Here is a 24,738-nt window from a genome sequence, read left to right as displayed (position 1 = left end):
ATTTGGAGAAGAAAAGAAAGAAGAGGAAGAGAAAAAAGGAGAGGGAGTATGGATTTTTGATCTTAATCATAACAAGGCTTTCCATGAGCAGCAGAATAGTATCTAATTTTTTAAAAAATTGCATCCTCAAAGGCAGGAAAAGGTGAAATATTTGACCTCAATTGCTTGATCCTCAATCAGCAGTCCAAGCTTCACGCTCCAAACACTGACTTGTCTTTCTTAGACTAACCTTATGTTGTTTTAGGAAACATTCATTGAAACAAAAGAACAAAATACACAAGATATAGTGTTTTTAAAAACATTTTTTAATGAAGAAATAATTCCATTCCAAAATATAGACACACAATTAAATAGTTTAATCACTTCAAAATATAACATGTCCCCAGGAGGTTCCAACACACACACAGACACACAAAACAATACTTGACAGCAATACAAAAAACCCATACAATAGTAGTTTTGTTACATACCCATGAATGTTGTGAAATCTTTAGTGTCTCTGAATTGGTTACTTCAAATGGCGTCAAATTACAGTAGTCATAATTAAAAATGTCTTAGAGTTAATTAGCCTCAGGATATGATACCTCTGATTTTCTTTTTTCCCCTCTTTTTGGTTCAAAGGTAAAAATGCCCTTTCTTCTGAGGACATGGAGTTGTTTGTGCGGAATCGAACCAAGGTGACTGCAGCAACCAAAGGCTGCTGGATATACAATGTCTACCTACAGTTAACAGCCAAGAACTAATAAGGGTGGACAAAGATGATCAAAATAAAAGCAGACATCAGTGCTAAATTATGAGGCAACAGTTTGGCTCATGCATATAAGAAAATACATAGTATATCACAACAAAGGCCACACTCTTATGTAGTTCAGTTCACATTACTACTTACAAATGAACCTTCCCTGTCTTGTAGTAGATCTCTCGAGAATCCATTTTTCACAATCTCCAGCACATCTCCCTCTAACCAACCACATTTACCCCGACTTCCGTCCTGACCAACCACAACTGATTCCTGAATCCCCTACAGTAGATTTCACCCTCCTTCCTCCCTCCATTCACATGGCGCCGTGGGGGAGGGTTGGCTGTGTTAGACCAGTGCTCATTAATAGGGCATCACCTCTAATGGAGATGGATGTGCAATTCATTGTGGAACAAGAAAGAAACAACCCTGGCCAGACAGAACTGTACCTAATGGACAGGACAGGTGACACCTGCTGGGTTTGTACTTAGAACAGACCCCAAAAGTAGATTTGGAGAGCCAAGGAAAGAAACCCGCCCAAAAACACAAAAACCCAAAATAACACACGCCATTTTGTCTCGTTTACAGGACAGGGGTGCTTGAGTCTGGTCTCAGGGCTGACGTGGAGCTAAGAGAAAGAAAAGGTGGCTGGTTAGTCAGGAATCGGTCATTGGCAGCAGTTTCCAGAGTTCTTTCAACGACTTCGTAAGATGGGATCGATAACCGTGTGATGGAATTGGCAATGAACACTATGATGTGGGAAGGTTACCCACAGAACAGTCCAAACCTTAGACAAACACTATGATGCAGAAACACAAAATGATAACATCTGTCAGCTCGGTCCAGGTAGTGGCTGAATGCCACCTGCAGGGTCAGGGTTCTGAGACTGAGAACTGGCCAGCTATGATTCAGAGCTGACAGCCATGTAGGTAGCTGGGATGTAGTGGTTTTAAGTACTGAGTATGAGGCACCAGTGGCCACCTGCTCCATCTAGAGAGGTATGGGTTCACAGAGGATGGGCAGAGGGAAGGAGATGAACATTAAGATACACCAACAAAACCTGCAATAGCATCCCTCTGTGCAAAGAAATCTGAGAACTGTGCAGTTGTGTCCCTTTGGTGTCAGCCTGTTCTCAGGGGCATTTGTCAGGCTGGCTCTCCAGGGGAAAATGATTAAGTACATCAAGGGGCAGAATGTGCTCCTTGCTAATGCCAACCGAGAGCTTTACTAACCCCAAGGCAAGTGATTTTGTTCCCGAGGGCAGTCAAGGAGGTGGTGTCTGACCCAACACAGAGATGGGAGCATCTGAGAGCCCTCTGGAAAGGTAGAAGGAAGAAGTTGGGATGTCACTTCTCAGCGGGGCACCCACCAACTACTGACTCTGTGGGGTGGGAGAAAGCTTCTGCCAGCCCTGGAAGCAAAATTGAATCACTCAAACTTTGAGGATGACTCAGAACCTTTCTTACTTATTCTGAGTAAGGCCTTTTCAGAGATTTTATTACACAACTGGCTTCTAAAGCAGTGGTTCTTCAGCTTCTGCATGCATCAGAATCATCTGGAAGGTTCAAACACAGATGACGGGGCCCCAACCCCAGAATTTCTGATTCAGTAGGGCTGGGGCTAGGGCCTAAGAATCTGCATTTCTAATAAATTCCCCAGGTAATGCTGGTGCTGCTGGTCCAGGGACCACATTTCAAGAACCACTGTTATAGAATGATGTTCTCTTCTTTCTTTTAAATGAGAAACAGGAATCCAGAGAAGCTGCCAATTTAAGGATAATGCATCTACTGTGTGGCAGGATTTTTATTTCATCAAATCTTGAAACAAAGTAGAAGCTTATTTTTTTTCATTTCCCCAGAATCCCTAAGGGAGGTCTTTGGTGCTCCCCAAAGAGGGCCCTCAGAAAGGACCATCAACAGAGTCATTCATTCTCCCTTCCTTGACAGTTCTTTTGCACATGAGCTTTTCACAGAGTGCAAGATCCCAGCTCCACTTAGGAAAGCCTGTTTCCTCTCACGCGACCACAGGAGGCTGCATGCAGAACACCAGGTAGCCAGCTAAGGCAAAACACATTCAGAAAGAAAAGGAGAGGGAACGTTTGCAAGCGCACTTTAAGCCTGTACATTTAAAGCTGAAAGGCCTCCAAACGACCTGATGGGGTACTGGCGGATGAGCGGTGCTGTTAGAAACATGCTCCCTAAAGCTAAACCGAAAGGAACCAGCCGTGGAAGAGCAGAGAGAACTCGAGTCCGCGGGGGGGATCTTATGGCACCTGTGGTTTATAAACAGCTTTAGTAACGAGTATTTCAAAACAGAGTTCACAGTTTTTAAGAAGATCTGTGCTGATTTTAAAAACTAGATTCTATATAATTTGAATGTTGCCTTTTTTTTGGAATACGATCTTTATTTGGAAAAAGAAAATATTTACACTAAATTCTATGGCTGATTGGTTAAGAGTATCTTGAAAGAAAACAACCCCAAGTTGGAAAGAAGCCGCAGAGATTGGATTCTCCTGGTGGGTTTGGTTCAAGCCTCTGCTCTCAGAGACTTGGAGACAAGTGCAGACTGTGCAGGCCAAGGACCTTTCTTGGCTTTGGGGCTCTGAGTCTGCACCCTCAGGAACCAAATCCTTCGGGCTCAGTGAATAACTGCAAGTGGTTGTTTTTTTTTTCCAGTTGCTGTGGAAAAAAAATGTACAGTGTATATAATCAACTGTTTTGCTAAAATCTCAGAGAATTCAGAAATGAAACTCCTAGCTATAAACAGTGTTAGTAATGTCGTTGTAAACTGACCAGGTTCAAATATCATGTGCAAAGGTAAGATGCTTGTTAATACTGCCATTGCCAGTAACAGCAGCATGGGATTTCAGCCTGTGTTTTCATTTCGAGGGATGAGCCATGTTACAGAAGATGTAGCTGATAAGTTAGCTTTGAACAGAAGTCTTATTTTTGTTTTTTTCCTTCTCAAAACACACGTCTATGAACTACAAAACTTAGAACAAAAAGTTAGCTGCACTATAGTCGGCAGAACACAGTCTTTAGGGGGCGGGGGTCTGTCGGGAGCGGCTGCATGTGGTGGGTCCTCTCTTCCACGAGCTGAGGCTGCTGCCAGGCTGCCGTCTTCTCCTCTGGGGGTGCAGCTCTGTCCTTCATCACCAGCTCTCCTGTTACTTGCATCTGTCTGACTATAGCTTGCCTGGGAATAAGCAATGTGTAATTTCTTTTTTAAAGATAGAAACTGTTCTCTAAATTAGAGTTATGAAGCTTAGAATCCTCCCTTTCCCCCACCCCGAAACACACACACACACACACACACACTCACACACACACTCCTTTCTTCCTCTGACAATCAGGGATGACCATCTTGGGACACTGGGCTACTTCACCTTCTGATGGAAGAGAGGACAAGAATCCTCCATGCTGAGACTCCTGCCTAGTGGGCACCTAAGGCATCTGGAAGGTTCAAGCAACATAAACAGAAATATTTGTGTTGTCCTTTGGACAAGGAGATGAAAGCACTGACTCACCATCAGAATGCCTTGCTAGTTTTTTTTTTTTTTTTGCCATGCTAATTAAAAAAAAAAAAATCCACCTTTGATCTTCCATCCTCCAATTTCTGAAGTTAGGATGTGGCTGGCTAAGGTGAGTGGAGTAGCATGTGGCCAGAGGGATGGAAAAGGGACCAACCTAAGATTTGAGTGGGCCAAAATGGAACCACGGTGGACTCTTAATTTGGGTGCTAAGCGTTACGTGTATTGTTTCTTCCCACGTGGCTAGCTAAAAAGCAATAAAACAGGTTTCTCTGGATTAACTCTTGTTAATGTGTTGGTAAGCGCATATTTATCTTCAAAGAGGCCTAAGGATTTTCCTGAGCAGAGGATGGGTCTTCCATGTCTCTGGTGTTTCACCTTTTGCCCCTTAGTCATGTAGGGCTCCGAAGAAGGCAATGGCACCCCGCTCCAGTACTCTTGCCTGGAGAATCCCATGGATGGAGGAGCCTGGTGGGCTGCAGTCGATGGTGTTGCTATGAGTCAGACACGACTCAGCGACTTCACTTTCACTTTTCACTTTCATGCATTGGAGGAGGAAATGGCAACCCACTCCAGTGTTCTTGCCTGGAGAATCCCAGGGATGGGGGAGCCTGGTGGGCTGCAGTCTATGGGGTCGCACAGAGTTGGACACGACTGAAGCGACTTAGCAGCAGCAGCAGCAGCATGTAGGGCTCTGCTTCGTGGATGCCTAACTGACTTTGAGCTGATGAAATCGACTTTAGGACCCTTGCAGAAGAGATGCATATATTTGAGGATAATTTCTGGTCTTGCAGTATAGCCAGAAAGTTCAAGTGAATAGATTTCAACAGAGAACTGTTCTACAATTTCAGCTGTCTTTCTTGGTTTCATCAAGAAAAATCACAGTAGGGTAGAACTAGCTGCAAGGATGAAAAGCTACTAGTTTCTGCAGTGTTCCAGATCTTAAATTAATTTTGTCTGACTTGGTGATTTGGTGACAGATTGGTTTATATTTAGAATCCTGTGCAAGGCCAGCTAGGTAGGTAAGGATGCGGTAAGTAGCAGAGGTCACAACTGTTTTAAGTTTTATTGGAAATAAAAGACAAGAACCAAATACTGCTTTTTATCTTGGTTTATGTCCAGGGCTGGGGCTTCCATTGTGGCTCAGTAGTAAAGAATCTACCTGCTAACTCAGGAGACACGGGTTTGATCCCAGGGTTTGGAAGATCCCCTGGAGAAGGAAATGGCAATTCCACTGAGAAAGCTCATGGACAGAAGAGCCTGGCAGGCTACAGTCCATGGGTGGCAAAAGAATTGGACATGAGTTAGCAACTAAATAAAAAATGTCAAAGGCATTTTATTAGGCTTTTTAAAGAAGTATATTTTTATAAGAACTACCTGATAATGTTTAAATAATGTGCATAACAAAAATGATCAAATTGCTAGAGTTCAGAGAAAGAAAATGCTATAAAAGGAAACATCTTGCTCCTCTGGGAAAGTAACTGGAGTGAATATTTTCAGAAATTGCTCTTGGGAACTTTTTCCACTATAGTCATGATGAATCAGGAGAACTTGTGGTGTAGTAGTCTCAAGTCCAAGGGAGACAGACTAAAATGTATTCAATAAGATCTCTCCTTTTATACCAAAAGGGCCTCACAGCTCAAAAAATATATTTCATAATAACAATTACACCTTGATTTTTACTTGCTTCATCTTAACCTGAGGAGTGTTTCAGCTAGAATGTATTCATTACTAATTGATACATCATTTAGAAGACATATATCCTTTTTCAGCTTAGCAGCCAGGGTTGTTTCCCCTCAACTGCACTGTAAATTTATGAGATTCCATGGGTGGGAATAGACTGAAGAACTAAAGTAGTTACAAGTCCTTGGTCTTATGCAGTCATGACTGTGAGAGGTGTATTAGCTTTGAATTGTAATGTGGGACATCTAAATGGCCATGAGCTGGAGTCAGAGAAACCATCAGACTCATGGGACAGTGTAGCTCAAGGTGTGTCAAATCGTAGCACAAAGCTGAATCCCAACCTTATTCACCTAACTAGAGAGAGCAAGCTAGTTCTGAGTCTTGGGGGTTCTCATACACTCACATAATAGTCATTGTCACTCCCAGGGACTGAACTGCTTCTAAATTAGACATGTACGTGTATGCCCAGAATGAAATGATAGTGTGTCTGCCACTAGGTTAAGCTGTAACTTGGTGTATCCCAGGGCGTACAACTCCTCTATGAGGTGGGTATTATGATACATGTTGTACAGTGGGAACAGAGGCTCATAGAAGTCTAAGCAATCTTTCAAAGATTATATTATATTGCTAGGATTTGATGGAACTCATTTTTGAAATCAGTCTGTTAGAGTCCAGATCCTAAGCTTCAGACAACTATAGTCAAGTAGTTCTTGCCAATCAAATGCTAGTCTCTTTAAATTAAAAAGAAAAAAACAAAAGCCGAAAAACTACTGAGAATTTCCCATATATTTAGGTAAATCTCTGAAGGTGGGGGATCACAAGCCCCAGAAAAGGTATTTTAAATTAATTTATATCTTGCTGAATTCCATGATGGGTGTGAATCAGCTGTTCCAAAAGCGTAAGGCTGTGGAAGCTTCCCTCTGCACTTTGGTTCTTTCATTTTCTTTAGTAATTCATGTTCTTGATTTCACTGGTTAAGGTGCACACTTTGATCTTTTGGGCCCTAAGTACAGCAGGACTAAGGCGCTGACTCATTTCTGCAAGTGCTGAGTAAGCTTCCATTTTTCTCTCTCAAGTGCCAGAGAGGTTGAAACTCTGGATGCAGTTATGGATCAGCAAACTGGCTTTATAGCCGCACAATTATGGGGCATCTTTGGGTTATAGAGATTCCTCTGCCAGTTTTCCTAATTCATAGAGTAAAAAGTGAACTCCCAAGGTTGTCTGCCAAATCACACCGGACTAGAACGATATGTTTCATGGCCCAGGATGATTCTTTGCTGTCAGCAGGGGGAGAGGATAGTTTACCATAGAAAAAAACGTAAGAGATAGTGATTGTGCATGTAGGTTACAAGTGATCAGAATCCAGGTGACCACATTTCCTCCTAAATAAGTGGATACTTACTTGAGAGGAGAGTGATAAAAGGATATTGCATTCAACCTTGCAAGCTGACCTGCGGGTGACAAAGGATACAAACGAGAAAGGTGACATGTCAAGTCTGTGATGCAGTCAAGCTGGTGAATTATTTGGTGGGAAGCCATGCAGAAAGATAGACAGACAGATAGAGAGAAGCCAGGGAACGAAAGTAACGTTCTGACCCATCCAACAGCTTACAGAGCAGTCAAGGAAAAACCACTTCAACCTTCTCCAGGGCATATAACACATGGACCCATTACAATCTCTTTGCCCTTTTCTTTGTCTTTTCTTTGAACTCACTGGTTGTGGTGAGGAAAGGAGAGAGAGAGAGAAAGAGCTTAAAATCTGCCAGAGATGGCAGGAACTCCAATGGAAGCTGAGGCTGTTAATAGAATTTCCTTTCATTTTGCTTGTATCAGGTTAAATCTCTAGTTCATTGAAATAAATAAAAATCTAATATCTTATACAAAATGACTCCTTTTCTTAAAAAAAAAAAAAAATTAGAAATTTCAGTTACGGTTGTCACCAAAATCCAGACACTAGTGTGGGCTCCCAGAGGGAGGTCTAATAGGCGCCTCTAACAGCATGAACCATAATACTGATTATTTAACCACCTCTCTCTCTCCTTCTGCGCAGCAGGGCCAAAAGGAGATATATGTAGGAATGCCACCCCTCAGAGTTCCCAGAGACACCCTGGGGCTTCATCCGGGCAAATTTCCTCCTGTGGACAGGCCATAGAAGTTGCGAAGAAAAATGTCCTCCCTGGTGTGCACTCGAGGCAAGTCTGAGTATGCAGGATTCAAGTACAACTTTACGTATCTGGTCACTCTTTGTTTACCTAGGCCTACATTCTGAAGTTATTTGGAAACACAATTGTTTTGGAACATTCCAAAGAGGCAAAACTTCTGTTTTATATTGTCAAGGTGGGGTTAGTAGGCTTCCCTCTTGCTCTGTTCTTCTTGGGAAAATATTTCCAAGCAATCTACAGATGTATGAGTAGTAGATAACTTATTTTATCTGCTAGTCTTTCTTCCAATAACAGAGTAAGAGAGCTACTGCTCCTAAGATGGTGGAAAAAACTTATCTGGATATTGGACAGAAAGCCTGACCTGATAAAAGTAACCCACTGGGGCCTGGTGAGGGGCAATAGGTCTCAACCATCCAAATATCCCTGTCCTCCCAGAACCCCAGCAAGACGGAGGGAGGGGAAACGTACAAGGTAAATAAATGGGGCAGTAGAACAATCTCCATGGGGAAAATGCATCCCCGTAAGGATAATATTATTCCCCATCGCATGTGCTATGTCAGGTGAATTCTCAGATGGATTATCATGCTATCCAGGATATATGACAATCTGTCCAACCACACCCTGCTGAATGGGGGCCTACAGTTCCCCCAACATGTCTAGCTGAGGTTTGTCACTCTGACTTCTTAACATTTGATACGAGGCAGGCAGGGAGGGAAGTTGAGGACAAGTGATTCAAGGACAGAGGTATACTTATGCTTAGTCAACTTCCTTGTGCCCTGTGGCCCACCCAAGGGCATAGAATCCCAGAGTATTCATGGGGAACTGGTTCCAGGATACCCCCATCCTGCAGATGCCAGCATCCATGGATACTCAAAGTCCCTTCCAGTTGAACCTCAGTATCCACAGATTCTGAATCTGCTGATATGGACAGCCAGCTGTATCTTTTCTTTCTTTCTTTCTTTCTTTTTTTTTTTTGTATCTTTTCTTAAAAAGTGTTTTCCTAATGATCTTGGAGGGTCATGAACTATTCATCACCATGGAAGCCCTCTTTTCAATTTCCAGCTCAGAATTTATAGGAATACATGGTGAGTGACAGCTATAAGAAGCATTAAACCTTTCCCTGTCTTAGAATTCATGGGCTAAGGAGTACTGTCAGAATATTCCAGAAAGGGAGGGTGGAAGGAAGGAGAAGGCACCAGGTTTTGGAATAATGTGAAAGATCCGGCCGCCGAGGGGCGGGGGCCGAAGTGGTGGGTGGTGTGGGGTGGGCTCTCGGTACCTGGTAGGCTTCATCCTGTAGCTTCTGTTTTAGGTATTCCTCCATCTTCAGCTCGTTCTCCAGCTGCCGGATGGAGTCATCTTCATAGTTCTCATCCTCTGGCCGCACATAGGGGTCCCCGTCATCTGTAACCCTGGGAGTCAACCACAGAGGGTGTTTTGGAGCAAATTTTAAAAGGCAAATATGAGTGGAATCCCTGAATTGCCTGCCGTTCTGGGGGCACGTTTATTTTGTCTCTAATTCACTTCTTTGCTTCGATTTACTTCAATTTAGGATTTTCTTTGACATGATGAAAAAACTTGAAAGACGCTTTGGAAGTTTGGAGAAATATATGATCAAGTTGTTCTCATAGGCAGTTTTTCTATGTCACCTGTTTTCCTAGAGTTCCCTGGAATGAGTTGCCCTTTAAATGTTTGCCATTCTTTAAAAAAGGCAGGCTTATCTTTAGAGAGGATACAGTTTTCCCAATTTGGGGGCTTAAAAAAATGGAGTCCAAGAATACTTTCTATAAGGAAAGTGAGCCCTCTAGTGAAATAATGTCTAAGAATATTTGTTTATAATTTAATTCTCTTTGTGTTCTGCATGTATATAGGCCCATGCACTCATGTGCTGTATTTTTATGGTAGAATCAAGGCTCAGAATATCAGCCAATCAATGTCAGGGAGACTAATATTCTAACCCACAGCTCTTGATCTTAAAGATGTATACTCTCTCTGACTTTAAGAAATCCATTTAAATTGTCCAATTCCATCATGAATCAAATGGATAAGAATGATCTCATTCGCTAATGTGTGACTCTTCATCTATTCATCCAAGAATATATAAAGTTCTTCCTGGGACTGAATATAAATTTACCGCCTAAATCATATAGCTAAAATATTCTCTCTAAAACACAGTACATGCTTAGATAGTACAGATATTAAAATATCCCCTAAAATGAAAAAGAGTGGTCAAGTAGAAGTTTCTGGGTTGGAACATAAATGCCAATGTTCATGTTTATTTATATCTGTACGACATGTTCTTGTTATTTTTAGAGGTTTGGGGACAGCCTAAATAGGTCTGCAAAGCCTCTATAAACTTTCCCTTCCCAACCCCCACAGCCCTGCCACCAGCCTGCCAGGAACGGCAGATCGGGTGGCTTTAGCTACAGTCTTGGATCTTGCGACTGGATCCAGAAAGTTTTAGGTGACCACCATGTAAATGCTCAATTATAAAAAATCACATAGATATGTTATTTACCAGACTGAACTGATCACAGTTCACCAGTCTGAATAACAAACAAATCAAATAATTCTAAATTCTAGAGGGAAGGACAAGAAAGCGAACTACAATTAAAAGCAGCAGCCTCCTGCCACATAAAATCATAACTGTTTTGTTTTGATATTATGCTCTCTGCCTTTTCACAGCTGGCTTTCAAACCATGTCTATTTATAATTTCCCATTATTACTGGTCTTTTTACTCACTCCTTGGATGGAGAGTCAAAACACCAGAAAGGCCTCTGGTTAGTTTCTTCTTTGGGTCTTTAAAACAGACAGTTTATTTTTGTAGACTAGTCTGCAGTTCTTCTCATGTTAAGCACCACCACCCTTCTGTAGCTTTTTAAAAAACTGCTCATCAACTCCCTTTTCCAGCTTCTGAGTGAGCCCTTGTCCATATTTCTCAGAACTCCACTTATTTAACTTTCTTCATTTTATTCTTTTCCTTCCCAAGCTGGGCTCTGCAGGTCTGTCCTTGGTTAGCCTTTATTTCTCAGCTTTAACTTTCTCTGCCTGACTACTTTGAGCTGATCCAAGGTCACAGTCTAGTAGGGAATGTCACTGATTCTACTGGCTCCTGTCAAGCTACAGAAACCTAATTGGGTGAAAATCTTTGCAAAGTGTCTTTTGAAGGTCAGATTTATACATATTCAACAAGCCAAGCAAATTGGACTTCTTTATAATGAGAGATTTTTTTACATTTAGTTATTCAAATCACAAGTGCATAGATGATGTTTATACTCACTTTGAACAGAGGCCTCTCTAGTATCACCAGGTCCCTTAAGAATGAATCTAGTAAATTCGGAAGATGGGATGATTTATCCTCTGAACTAGTCTATGAGTCCTGGGATGCTGGGAGTGATTTTTGACACTATTTTGTATCTAACTGGTTGAGTGCCTTGGGCGGGCGAGGATCTCAATAGGTACTGGTTGGTTTTCATTACTGATACTCTGGAAATTGTTAGGAGGAAAAGTCACAATAAGAAATTGAAATGAAGCACCCTTCTACCTGGGCTTCCCAGGGGGCGCTAGTGGTAAAGAACCTGTCTGCCAATGCAGGAGACACAAGAGATGCGGGTTCGATCCCTGGGTCAGGAAGATCCCCTGGAAGAGAGCATGGCAACCCACTCCAGTATTCTTACCTGGAGAATCCCATGGACAGAGGAGCCTGGTGGGCTGCAGGCCATAGGGTCACACAGATTCGGACATGACTGAAGTGACTTAGCACACACACACCCTTCTACCTTTTCTGGCAGAAAAGGAAACTGCGTCATTCCTTTCCAAAATGAAAAACTAAGCAACCATGTTTTTATTTTCTTATGCTCCCTGCAGAATGTTCTGTTGCTGAAAAAACACCCCCCAGGCAGAAGATACTCACATATCCCCACGCATGGTGCTCGGGGTAGCTCCACCGTGAAGGTAACCAGGTTTTCGGGCGTGGATTTGTGCTAGAAAAGCTTTTTCAGAGGTCGGTGATGGGACCAGATCTTCAAACTGAGTCCGTGCAAATTCAGAATCCACGTTACTATCAGTTTCACTTCCCACCTCTATTAGGTACAATTGAAGAAAGTAAAGAATATCTTAGATTTTTTAATGATCAGCCAATAAAGGGCTAGGCTTAACAAAAACTAACCTATGCTGTGTAAAACACTGACCAGCTACTGTACACAAGTTAAATAAGTGTTCATTTTTTGTTCAAAATGAGAATTGATATTGACATGAATAAACTATTGCACAATTGCACTCATCTCACATGCTAGTAAAGTAATGCTCAAAATTCTCCAAGCCAGGCTTCAGCAATACATGAACCCTGAACTCCCTGATGTTCAAGCTGGTTTTAGAAAAGGCAGAGGAACCAGAGATCAAATTGCCAACATCCGCTGGATCATGGAAAAAGCAAGAGAGTTCCAGAAAAACATCTATTTCTGCTTTCTTGACTATGCCAAAGCCTTTGACTGTGTGGATCACAATAAACTGTGGAAAATTCTGAAAGAGATGGGAATACCAGACCACCTAACCTGCCTCTTGAGAAATCTCTATGCATGTCAGGAAGCAACAGTTAGAACTGGACATGGAACAACAGACTGGTTCCAAATAGGAAAAGGAGTACGTCAAGGCTGTATATTGTCACGCTGCTTATTTAACTTCTATGCAGAGTACATCATGAGAAATGCTGGACTGGAAGAAACACAAGCTGGAATCAAGATTGCCGGGAGAAATATTAATAACCTCAGATATGTAGATGACACCACCCTTATGGCAGAAAGTGAAGAGGAACTAAAAAGCCTCTTGATGAAAGTGAAAGAGGAGAGTGAAAAAGTTGGCTTAAAGCTCAACATTCAGAAAACGAAGATCATGGCACCTGGTCCCATCACTTCATGGGAAATAGATGGGGAAATAGTAGAAACAGTGTCAGACTTTATTTTTTTGGGCTCCAAAATCACCGCAGATGGTGACTGCAGCCATGAAATTAAAAGACGTTTACTCCTTGGAAGAAAAGTTATGACCAACCTAGATAGTATATTCAAAAGCAGAGACATTACTTTGCTGACTAAGGTCCTTCTAGTCAAGGCTATGGCTTTTCCTGTGGTCATGTATGGATGTGAGAGTTGGACTGTGAAGAAGGCTGAGCGCCGAAGAATTGATGCATTTGAACTGTGGTGTTGGAGAAGACTCTTGAGGGTCCCTTGGACTGCAAGGAGATCCAACCAGTCCATTCTGAAGGAGATCAACCCTGGGATTTCTTTGGAAGGAATGATGCTAAAGCTGAAGCTCCAGTACTTTGGCTACCTCATGCGAAGAGTTGACTCATTGGAAAAGACTCTGATGCTGGGAGAGATTGGGGGCAGGAGGAGAAGGGGACGACTGAGGATGAGATGGCTGGATGGTATCACAGACTCTATGGACATGAGTCTGAGTGAACTCTGGGAGATGGTGATGGACAGGGAGGCCTGGCGTGCTGTGATTCATGGGTCGAAAAGAGTTGGACATGACTGAGTGACTGAACTGAAGTGAACCATAAAATCAGGAAGACTCTTGAAAGTCCCTTGTACTGCAAGGAGATCCAACCAGTCCATCCTAAAGGAAATCAGTCCTGAATATTCATTTGAAGGACTGATGTTGAAGCTGAAATTCCACTATTTTGGCCACCTGATGCAAAGAACTGACTCATTTGAAAAGACCCTGATGCTGGGAAAGATTGAAGGTGGGAGGAGAAGGGGATGACAGAAGATGAGATGGCTGGATGGCATCACTGACTCAATAGACATGAGTTTGAGTAAACTCTGGGAGTTGGTGATGGACAGGTAGGCATGGCGTACTGCAGTCCATGGGGTTGCAAAGAGTTACAACTAAGCAACAGAACTGAACTGAACCATAAGATGATTTAGAACACAGTATTGTCTTTTTTGGGCTTCCCTGGTGGCTTAAATGGTAAAGAATCTGCCTGAAATATGGGAGATCTGGGTTTGATCCCTGGGTCAGGAAGATCCCCTGAAGAGTCAGGAAGATCCCCTGAAGAAGGGAATGGCAACACACTCCAGTATTCTTGCTTGGAGAATTCCATGGACACAGGAGTCTGGTGGGCTACAGTCCATGGGGTTGCAAGGAGTTGGACATCACTGAGCACCTAACACACACACACACATACACATATTGTGTTTTTTAAATCTCAATAATGTTATAAGAAATTTTTGTCTTAATAACTGACAATTCTCCAAGCATTCTATTTTTCCCCCTCTTCATTAAAACTGTTGTTACTTTTGCTTAATATTATTGGGTTGGCCAAAAGGCTTGTTTGGGGTTTCCATGAGCTATTAGGAGAAATCTACTTTAACGTAAGATAAACAAACCTAAAATACTACATTCCCTTAATATTTCAAAGTACTGTAAGAGTATAAACTAATGGTACTTTGAAACATCCACAATGAGAATGTCTTCATTTTATTCATCATTTGCTAGGGCAGTGGGTATATGCCACTAACCATGATATATATATTAACTACTGTCATTTTTATCCTATCTGGTAATCTTAATCTAAAATAACAGCAACAATTTCCATTGGTTTCATTTTAGGTTAATTTTAGCATTTCATTATTTTAACTCTAATTATAGAGACTTTCAGAAATTTAAATCCAGATTTTTTTTTTAATGTTTAAGTTTTATTTTTACAGTTTTTGTGATCGCAACTACATGACCACAGTCCTGAAAAACAGTCATATTGCTCATAGGGCTTTCATGAATAAATGAAATGTATTCCTAACTAGCAAGATATTTATTTGTGTATTAACACTTAAATTTTTTAAAACTCAGTATTATTAGGATAAAGAATACTGCAATTTTATGCTATCTATTTTCCGGGAAGATCTTTCTTTGGTGATATTGCAAAGATGAATTTCAGTTTGTTGTTTAGCGGCTAAGTCATGTCCAGCTCTTTTATGACCCTATGGACTATAGCCCACCAGGCTCCTCCGTCCACGGGATTTCCCAGGCAAGAATACTGGAGTAGGTTGCCATTTCCTTCTCCAGGGCATCTTCTTCTCCCAGGGATCAAACCCTTGTCTCCTGCATTGGTGGGCAGATTCTTTACCACTGAGCCACTTAGGAAGCCCAAATTTCAGTTTAGCTTCATTCAAATAGCCATGCATTCCAAATTAACAGGGTCTAAATTAGTAAATAAGACATTTGACCTTATAAACTAACTTCAGCATCATGTCAAATTGGGTCATGATATATTTAACAGTGGCTACCTTGGAATTCTGGATTTTTAAAAAATTTTATTTTTAATTGGAGGATAATTACAATATAATGATGGTTTCTGCCATACATCAGCATGAATCAGCCACAGGCACACCCATGGGATTCTGGATTTACAAGTCAATTTTAATATTTTTCTTTATTCTTTCCTGCATTTTCAAACTTTTTGCATTAAGCATGTATTTATAGTCTTTTCATCAGCAAAATATAAATAGTACTAAAAAATCTAATATCCCAACAAAATGCCACATAGATCTTTAAAAAATCTTTATCTACTTGACAATGAGAAGATCTCTTTTAAACAGCAAAGTTGTTTTTAATTGTAAATAACTGGAATCAACCTAAATATGAAACACTAAATGAACAGTTAAACCAGAGTAGTTTAGCTTACATAAATGTTATTTTCTTCTTTATGCAATTCTGAGTTATTAGCTATTTTTGGAGTAATAAACAAAGTTAAGAATAGACCCTGATGTTGGGAAAGATGGAAGGCAAAAAGAGAAGGGGGTGGCAGAGGATGAGATGGTTAGACAGCATCACCAATTCAATGGACATGAATTTGAGCAAACTCTGGGAGATAGTGGATGACAGAGAGGCCCAGCGTGCTACAGTCCATGGGGTCGCAGAGAGCTGGATAAGACTTAGAGACTAAACAACAACAAATAAGGTTTGAAGATAATTCTGAAATCTCCAGAGGCCTTTCTTAAAAGTTTACCTACAAAGTTTTAATTGTTAAACTCAAGATGGTCTCACATTTATCACTCAGACAATAAACATCTTAAGATAAGAATGCAGAGTTTTCAGCTAAAAAGATTGCACCTAAGTGTTTCATGAGCAGATCCCTAACAGAAGTTACGGGCCCTTCTGCAATGAGCAGACAGATAAGAGGGGACCAGGGACTTACCGGAATTTAACTCTTTCACGAGAGAGGACATGGTGTTCGTGATGGAATCTGCTGCTACTAGCAAGTCATTCCTTAAATTTCTTCTTGAGCCTTAGGAAAGAATGATAACGGAAAAAAAATTCAAAACTCTCCTTTCCCCCCAATTTTTATGCTGTTTATCACTCCCATTGAAATTCTACAGCAAGAAAACTTTCAAGACTTCTTTTCAGAAGTGCTTTGGTTCATTTCCTGAAAAAAAATTACTTTGTGTTCAGGGCAATGGCCTTTGATGTATGAAGACATGGCAACTGGTGGGGCTTCATACAATTTATTGTTCAAACTGGGACAGTTTTACAAGTGAAAGGGGTGCTATTAGTAACAAGAATGAGGACTTCTCTGGTAGTCCAGTGGTTAAGACTTTGCCTTCCAATGCAGGGGGTGCGGGTTCAATCCCTGGGTGGGGATCACATGTCTCACAACCAAAAAACCAAAACGAAACAGAAGCAATATTGTAACAAATTCAATCAAAGTTTTTAAAATGGTCCACATTAAAAAAAAAAATCTCAAAAAAAATAATGGGGTGACCTGGCACAAACAGGGATGGTTGCAGGTAAAACAGCACATGTAATCACCCTACTTAAGTATTGCTCTTATAGATGAAAAGTCTGGTTTCCCCACCAGAGCTGTGCCTTCCCAGCAGCTGCTACTGCTGTAGCCACTACCTGGGCTGAAGCGCATCAGATTCTGGTCTCTAGCATTTCAGTCTCCGCCTCCCGGCAGGGCTCCCCAAACTCCCCCGACTATTTCAGGTACCTCTTGGGAATGGGAACCCTGTGCACCGAATGTCCTCAGGGGGTGGAAAGGGGGTGAGGATTCTTGCTCCTGCAGAAGATGTATGCCAAGTACCCTGACTCGAAACTTAGGTCATATTTCTCTATGGTTGAGAAAGATTATTATGAGATTTCCATCACACTAAGGGTTCAAATGGGGGCTTCTCTGGTGGCTCAGTGGTAAAGAATCCGCCTGCCAGTGCAGGAAACTTGTGTTTGATCCCCGGGTTGGGAAGATCGCCTGGAGAAGGAAATGGCAACCCGCTCCCGTATTCTTGCCTGGGAAATCCCATAGACAGAGGAGTCTGCTGCGCTATAGTCCAAGGGGTCGCAAAAGAGTTGGACGTGACTGAGCAACTGAACAATAACAGCAAGGGTTGAAAGGATATTTGTGTGCTGGCCTGGGAGCGGGGCAAGGAGCCCAGTAGAGGGCCAAGTGCATAGTATGTTTGAAAAAGAGGCTCAAGATTCCAAATACGTGGCTTACAGATAAGCTTCGGCAGGAAGAGAAACACCCTCGAGGTACATACATCGCTAGAAGAGGCAGGGGTGGGAGAAGGCTGTTTGTCATCTCCCATCACTCTCTGCCCTCCTCTGTGAACTGTGGGGGCCTCGCCTCGAAGGCCCAGAACACAGAGGCAATGAGTCAACTCTCTAAGGCATCTGGAAGGTGACTAAGCATCCTTTTCGATTGCCTCTGTGCTAAAGAGATGGGTTTGTTTACTCTCAAATCTTGAGTTTCCTTTCATGTAAAAAGAAGAAAGCCGGAAATATCCTGCAGGATTTTCAAATGGATTACATTCACATAATGGATACTGTTGGAAGGATTTTTTTCCTTTCCCTTAAGGAGCAAAGGCTCATTAAAGAAAACGGGGCAGGGCAAGAGAAGCCAGAAGATAAGATGGTGAAGGGATGAACATATCAGCGTAGGGAGTTGCTAAAAGGTCTTGCAGGCCTGGCTCTGACACAAGCTGCGGAACAGTCTAGAACATCTTTGGTATTGGCTCTGATAACTGTAGAACACGCAATCCTTGGCGACTTTTTTTTTGGTCACATAAAGCAGAACACAGCAAAGTAATAATGATAATAATAGTAATGCCACTTACTTTGTGCAAACGCCTCCTGTACGTCTCCCCCTACCCCCGTAAGTGAGTCCTGAGGCGTGTGGGTCGGGGTGGAGCAGGCGGACGCGGACCGCACCGGCATGGGGATGGGCCTGCTGATGGTGTGGCTAGGGGAGGAGCGGGGGGAGCCTGCTCCCTGGGTCTGGAGAGACAAGGCAAGTCATTAATTTGTTTTCCCCAAGAAGATGCCAAATGCCCTTCCCAGTGCCTCTGTTAAATGTTAAAAACTGTGACAATGGAATTCCAAAGCGAGTTGAAGTTCTAGGTCATGGGGATGGCAATGCTCAACCTGAGATGCAGGTGCAGTTTAGGACCTTACTGGACATGGTCTGAAGTTTGGGTTACAAACTGAAAGCTGAGATTATTAGTACCACATTCACTGTTCTACGTAATATATGAGATGTTTGCCCACGTAATGAAACTACTGTTAAGCAGTGATAATTTCAAGGTGTTTATTTACTCCTTGAAGGAAGATCTATACAGAATAAAAAGACATTAGGAAAAATTTTAAATATAAACTCGGAGACTATTTGGTATGGATGTGGTATATTGCTCTTCCTAAATTTTCAACCAGTCTGTCCTGCCATCATCTGCAGAGGATAATTTATAGTGCCTATCATATCATGCCATATTGTATGTATTAAGTCTCAAATTAAGACTCAAATGAGGTGCAAATTGTTTAGTCCCTACTTTACAGGAAAAGTTGACTGTTGAACTGCTCTGATTCAGGGATTCAAATGAGGATGAGAAACATAGAAATTTTGGTTTCCAGTTTGGGGGTAATGCTTCCTATAGGAATTGTCTTTCTCTTCACCTATGAAAAAGCAATATTCTAGCAGTAAGAACAGTGAGATTTAAAAATGAGTGAAGAAAAAGGAGAAAACAACTTTAAAGTCATTCATCTCCTCACTCCAACCCTCAGTAGGAAATCATTCTGAGACTTGTCACACCTTGATTTTCATAGGTTCGGCTCTACAGTGAGGTCTCTTGGAATCATTATCTGTTTTAATAATTAGTTTACAAAGGCAGTCAAGTCAGCACAAACATGAAAATGTAAGAAGTGCATATATAACAGATTAGATGTTCACATAAATTGCACTCCAGCCCATTGGGGCTGGCCAGGGAGAGTGAGGACTGTTTCACAGCAAGCTCCAGAGATTCATCATCACCCCATTCAAACCCCAGACATGCACCACCAAAGCAGCGCTCTCGCGTATTCCGTTTAGGTCTTTGCTGTGGGTTCAGCTGCTTGCAGTTAAAACACACAACATCAATCCTGTAAAATGCCATGCTGTTAGCTTTCTAGGGCTCCAGCATCACACATAAAAGTCAAATCTATAATTGAGAAGAATCCAGAATTAAAAATGAAGCAAAACAGAAAATAACTCATGTGATGCTTGAGGTGCTGAGGATTCCACTCTTTCACTCACAACAGTACCTTGGAGTGGGCCCATGAGGCCCAGAGAAGTGAAGTTTGCGTGTTGGTGATGCTTTGCAGCCCCTTGCCCCAGCCTTCTCCAGGATGGACCTGGTTTCCCCTAGCGAACTTGGGCAGCTCAAGGTCATTACGGTGACTCCTCTTCTGATGAGTTACCTGGACACCTCCCTGCATCTCACACCAATAGGTGGTGACTTCACTTTTGAGTCATGCTTCGCCATGTACAAAAGGTTTTCACATACATTCCCACTGATGTCTCTCCATGACCTACTGAAGTAGGTCCCATTATGTTAAATGTGCCGTCATGGACCACAATGCTCAGAGAGGTGAAAACAATTGTCCAGGAGATGGGGCTAGAGTGTCTGGGCTGGGGCTTGAGGCTGGGTGCTCTGCCTGCCCTGTGCTGTGGATGGCCTGGATGGCCTATGGCTGGTTGAGGGTCCCTAAAGGAGACAAGTGTTGGTCAGTTCCCCTGAGGTCAGGCACCTCTCCCTGGCAACCCTCCTGTGCATCCTTTCCAAGACAGGGCCCTTGGCAGGGCTCCTTGCCCCTTCTCATCTGTTTTCTTTACCAAGGACCCAGATGCAACTGGCAGGAGGGACTGGCCATAGGAAGCTGGACAGGGGGGTGGAAGGAAGAAGCCTTCTCTTGGCTACACAGGGTGGGTTACCTTCTCTACCCTGGAAGCCACATCCTCTTCTGTGATAGGAGGTTCACAACAATAATAAAACTCCACTCTTGTATGCAATTCATAGTCTCTAGAGCATATCGGCATGCCTTAGTTTGCTTTATTCTCACTAATAAGAGCTAGGCATGATAGTAGCTTATGTCTGCAATAGCAATTGATAGTCTAGAAAGCACCTTAATCCCATCTATTTCACTTAATCCTCTCAACAACCACTTGAGGTATGAGTACTCCCATTTTTCAGGTTAGCAAGCTGAGGCTCAGAGGTCATAATTACCCAAGGTCTCTGAGCTAGTGAAGGACAGAGGTTGAATGGACCCCCGGCCTTTAGGCCATAAGGCCAGGGTCTTCCCACATCACCACAGCTACTTCTAGGGATTGTGGGCACTGGGACCAACCTTCACATGCTTCCATCTCTGTTTCAAAACATACTGTCACCAGTGTTGAAAGGGTGAGCTACCTAAAGGCTGAGAAGACGTAGGACAAGGATGCCCTGGGGAGTGTGTTGGAGCTGCGGTCTAGGGCTTTCTGCTGGGCCATGCAGTAGTACCTTCTAGTTACCGGCTCACGGGGAGCCGTGTGAGTGCCAGAGTGGCAGAAGAGCCTTCGGGCTGTTTATCAATCAGTTCAGAAACACAGGCCCCCCAGTCTCTTATCTGCAAATGTGAAATCCAATGGGCTACATGTGTTGTTTCCTAACTGCTATGAGGCTACTTACGTGGTGTCTGCACTGTACTGAGTTTCTAAAACCAGATTCTGAGTTCTGGAGCATCTCTGGACCCAGTGATTTTGGATATGGGGCTGTGGGCCTGTGTTTCAGTATCTGATGTTACTGGGGCTGCAGTGCATGCCAGCCCTGCTCACACTTGTGCCACCGGGCTCTCTACCATATGATGCTCCCGGGGCTGCTGCCGCAGGGTACCACAGGGCACCATGCCACCTTTGGGTACCACACTGGCCTCCGCTCTCCTTGCTTAACACCATGTCTCCAAAGCCAACTTTCCCTACCCCTTTCTGCCTGTTTCCTGTCTTCAAAACTCCCATGAGTAGTGTTGTGTTAAGAGAAAAATAACAGACTGTAGTTATGTGTTAAGGGAAAAACAATTGACTGAGTCTAAATTACACCTATGTGTGAATGACTAACAGCTACTATCTCCTAAATGAATCTCTAATTGGTGCAGTTACAAGCAGTCTGATTGTGTGAAGAAATTAGGTGGATGATTCGGTGCTGAAGAAAAGATTCAGCTGCATCTTTTTCCCAGTCATGACCAGACTTTACCCACACCTGGGGGTAGAATCCTGGCTCTCTGGGTTATCAGGGCCCACCTCCCTATGTCAGCACACTGGCCAATTTGATGCATAGTAGACACCAGGGGCTTGGCTGCTGGCTCAGACGGTAAAGCATCTGCCTGCAATGCGGGAGACCTGGGTTTGATCCTTGGGTCAGGAAGGTGTCCTGAAGAAGGGAATGGCAACCCACTCCAGTATTCTTGCCTGGAGAATTCCATGGATGGAGCCTGGCAGGCTACAGTCCATGCTATCACAAAGAGTGAATAACACTTTCACTTTCAGACTTACTGCTGGGGACACCAGCTCGGGCCTTCCTGACTGCTGTTCTTGCTGGACCACTGGGGAAGGCAGTTACCTCTTAGCTTTGGGATAGAAGAGTGAATATGGTACAGTCTCATTTTCACAGGTGTATCCTGTAGAGAACTGTGGCCTCTGGCCTGGTCATGAGGCATGGCTGTTGGGTAACAACTTTAGAAGAGTTAGAGTGAATAATCTCTGTGAACATCCTCTCTTGGAAATTACTCAGTGATTAATGGGGCAAAAACTTAAGGGACAATGGTCCATGCGGATCAATATATAGATTTCAAATTCCTGAGGAGAGAGTTGATTTATGGAAGAAGGAAACCATTCATCATACTTGGCAAATTTAAAATAGCTCCCTTCCCAGAGAATAAATGAAAAATTCATTTCTACCCTCCATTCTCTGAGAATCCACTCAACCTGCTGTTGTATCAATTTTTAAAAAGTCTGACAAGATCCATAAATTTTCTGATTTTTTTCCAGGAAGGATTTGGGTTTCCACTCCATCCCAGAAAGGAAGGAGGCTTCAGGGGAAGTGCCCAGTGTCACTTTGTGGAACCAGCACCGTCTGGAGGAATGGCCGAGCAGATGGTCAAGAGACAAGGGGAGGTGGTACTATGGACTCTCCCCCACCCAGGTCACCCACTCCCCGAAAGTCAGCCTCTCGAGTTTGGTGGAGAATGCAGCGCAATCAGGCCTGCCTGATTTTACGTGGCCGCCTGTTTAGTGACATCCAACCCTCTTCTCATCCTTTCTTCCAAACCACCCTGATTATCATCACAGGGCTTCATGCGAGGATGCAGATGAGGTGCCTAATTCTGACTGGTCAGACAGGAGGCATCATGCGCCTTGCATCTTACAGCAGAGATTTCCAGGCAGAAAAGAGGAAGCACTGTGGGAGACAGAACATTCCAGGGCTTGGAGTACCAGGGAAAGGCTTGGGGAGTCTGAGGGGTACTGCAGACACACTGGGGAAGCCAGTGGGGTTGATACACCAGGCTTCTGTGAGGAGTGGAACAGATGAAGCTGGAAAGAGCTGGAGCCAGGTGTGGGGGCCTCCAGTGTCATGAAAGGGGCTTAGCCTTTATCTTGAACTAGAGGATCATTTTGTAAGGGTTTTTAAGCAGAGAAGCAATTTTTACTTTTCGAGAATTAGTTAACAATCCCTAATTTAAAAGAAGTGAGAGAGAGAGAGAAAGAGAAAGAGGAGAGAGACAGAGAGAAGAGGAGAATAGAGACAGAAAGAGAGGCTGGGGAGGTATGGTTTTGAACACAGATTTCAGTCCTAATATTACAGTCGATTACTTCTGATGTGAATCATCCCCACCCCTATTCATTCTTGATCACTTCACTACTCCATAGGCTACCCACCAGAGAGGACGAGCCGGGGAGATGATGGAAGGTGAACCGAAACTGGTAAAATCTATGATTTCTGACCCGTGCATATTTCACAATGTTTGGAAGAGGCAGGAACCTAAGTGACCACGATTTCCCCAGTGAACTGGGCCATTCAGTTGCAAACAGAGAATAGAATAGAGCAGGAGATGGAACTGGGAATGATGTGTGACTTTCTTCCCCTGACTGACACACTTAGCTAATGTGAGAAAGAGTATATGTGTGTGTGTGTGTGTGGGTTTGTAAAATGTGGGTCAAATTAGAAAAGCTCATATATTCTGATGTATATGTGTACACATACATACATACATTTATTCTTATATCTTATATGCACAGAGCATTTTACAAAGTGCTTTTACATTCGTTATCTTTTTGAATCTTTACAACAAGCCTGAGAGCCATGTATTATCAGTATGTTTGAGATAAACTGCTAGGAAGTTCATTGACTTACTCAAGATCTTAGAGTTGTGAGTAAGGAACTTGGACCACCATAACTCAGGGCTAACTCCAGTAATCTTTCTAAGAAAATTATTATTGAGATTCTACTTTCTGAACTCAAAGTCAGGATACTTGATTTTAGACCAGGTCATGGTATTTGGCACTGGAAAGATATTAGAAACTCAGGAACATACCATCACTGCTATTATATCCCAGCCGCCTTCATTATTAAACTTTTTATGAGTGTTCTTTTTATGGTTCCATCAATAAATCTTAAAAATACACAAAGAAGAAAGAGGGTAGGATAGTTTCGGCTCAAGTTTGTAAAAAAATTTATTGCTTATGAGACATAATCATCATCATATTATATTACAGGCACTATTTCTTTTTTAAAAAAAATTCATGTTCTCTCCTCAAGGGGAATAAATTCATGCATTACCTCGAACAAGAAACAGTATAAGTAGGAATTATATATACCAGTATAATAAAATACATTGAACCACACAGACTTATGATAAAGCAAGTAGAGGTTATTAAATCAAGCACAATTTGTTGTGTGTGGTGTCTTAAATCTGATTTTACAAAGAGACTGTCCCCAGAGGGGAGAGGCTCATAAATAAAAACAGAATTTAGAAGCAGACGCCAGACTAAAACTTCTAAATTCTCTCCTTAGATCATGTTATACTATGAGAAGTCTATAAATTCAGATGGCATTTGTTTATTTCCTTGTAGAACTGCCTCTGCAGGATTGGGACATATGGGGTTCTGTCTTTAATTCTGACTGAAGGTCAGTATAAGAATCAGCCACATGAAATCTACTACTGCATGTGTCTGCTTTATTATTCACTCCTCCTCCAGTAAAGCTCTGAGTGAAATTTCCTTTTTATATTTTATGCCAACAGAAATTTTGGCCCCTTGAGGACTGACATTTCTGTTCTGATAAAACTACCA

At 42.5% G+C, this 24,738-nt stretch overlaps 1 protein-coding gene across 23 annotated transcripts in view; it reads right to left on the bottom strand.

Annotated features, from left to right (window-relative positions):
* Window positions 1–284: 284 nt before the first annotated feature.
* The window catches only part of DTNA (dystrobrevin alpha), a 443,139-nt gene continuing 418,685 nt past the window's right edge, over window positions 285–24,738 (bottom strand). For 12 of the 23 annotated variants that reach the window (XM_040264818.1, XM_040264821.1, XM_040264817.1 and 9 more), the window contains 5 exons: window positions 18,224–18,383; window positions 16,309–16,398; window positions 12,028–12,196; window positions 9,393–9,525; window positions 285–1,367 (listed from right to left, as the gene is read on the bottom strand). In XM_040264818.1, coding sequence (XP_040120752.1) covers window positions 1,227–1,367; window positions 9,393–9,525; window positions 12,028–12,196; window positions 16,309–16,398; window positions 18,224–18,383 — 693 coding nt within the window. In that variant the 3' untranslated portion in view covers window positions 285–1,226. Of the gene's footprint in view, window positions 3,935–7,353; window positions 7,403–9,392; window positions 9,526–12,027; window positions 12,197–16,308; window positions 16,399–18,223; window positions 18,384–24,738 lie in introns of all 23 variants that reach the window. The other 11 variants (XM_040264825.1, XM_040264826.1, XM_040264837.1 and 8 more) reach the window with 1 other exon arrangement.

The sequence above is a fragment of the Oryx dammah genome, unplaced genomic scaffold (assembly GCF_014754425.2).
Source record: "Oryx dammah isolate SB20612 unplaced genomic scaffold, SCBI_Odam_1.1 HiC_scaffold_22, whole genome shotgun sequence".
Classification (NCBI taxonomy): domain Eukaryota; kingdom Metazoa; phylum Chordata; class Mammalia; order Artiodactyla; family Bovidae; genus Oryx; species Oryx dammah.
Note: the sequence above shows the minus strand (reverse complement) of the source record. Positions and strands in the feature narration are given on the sequence as shown.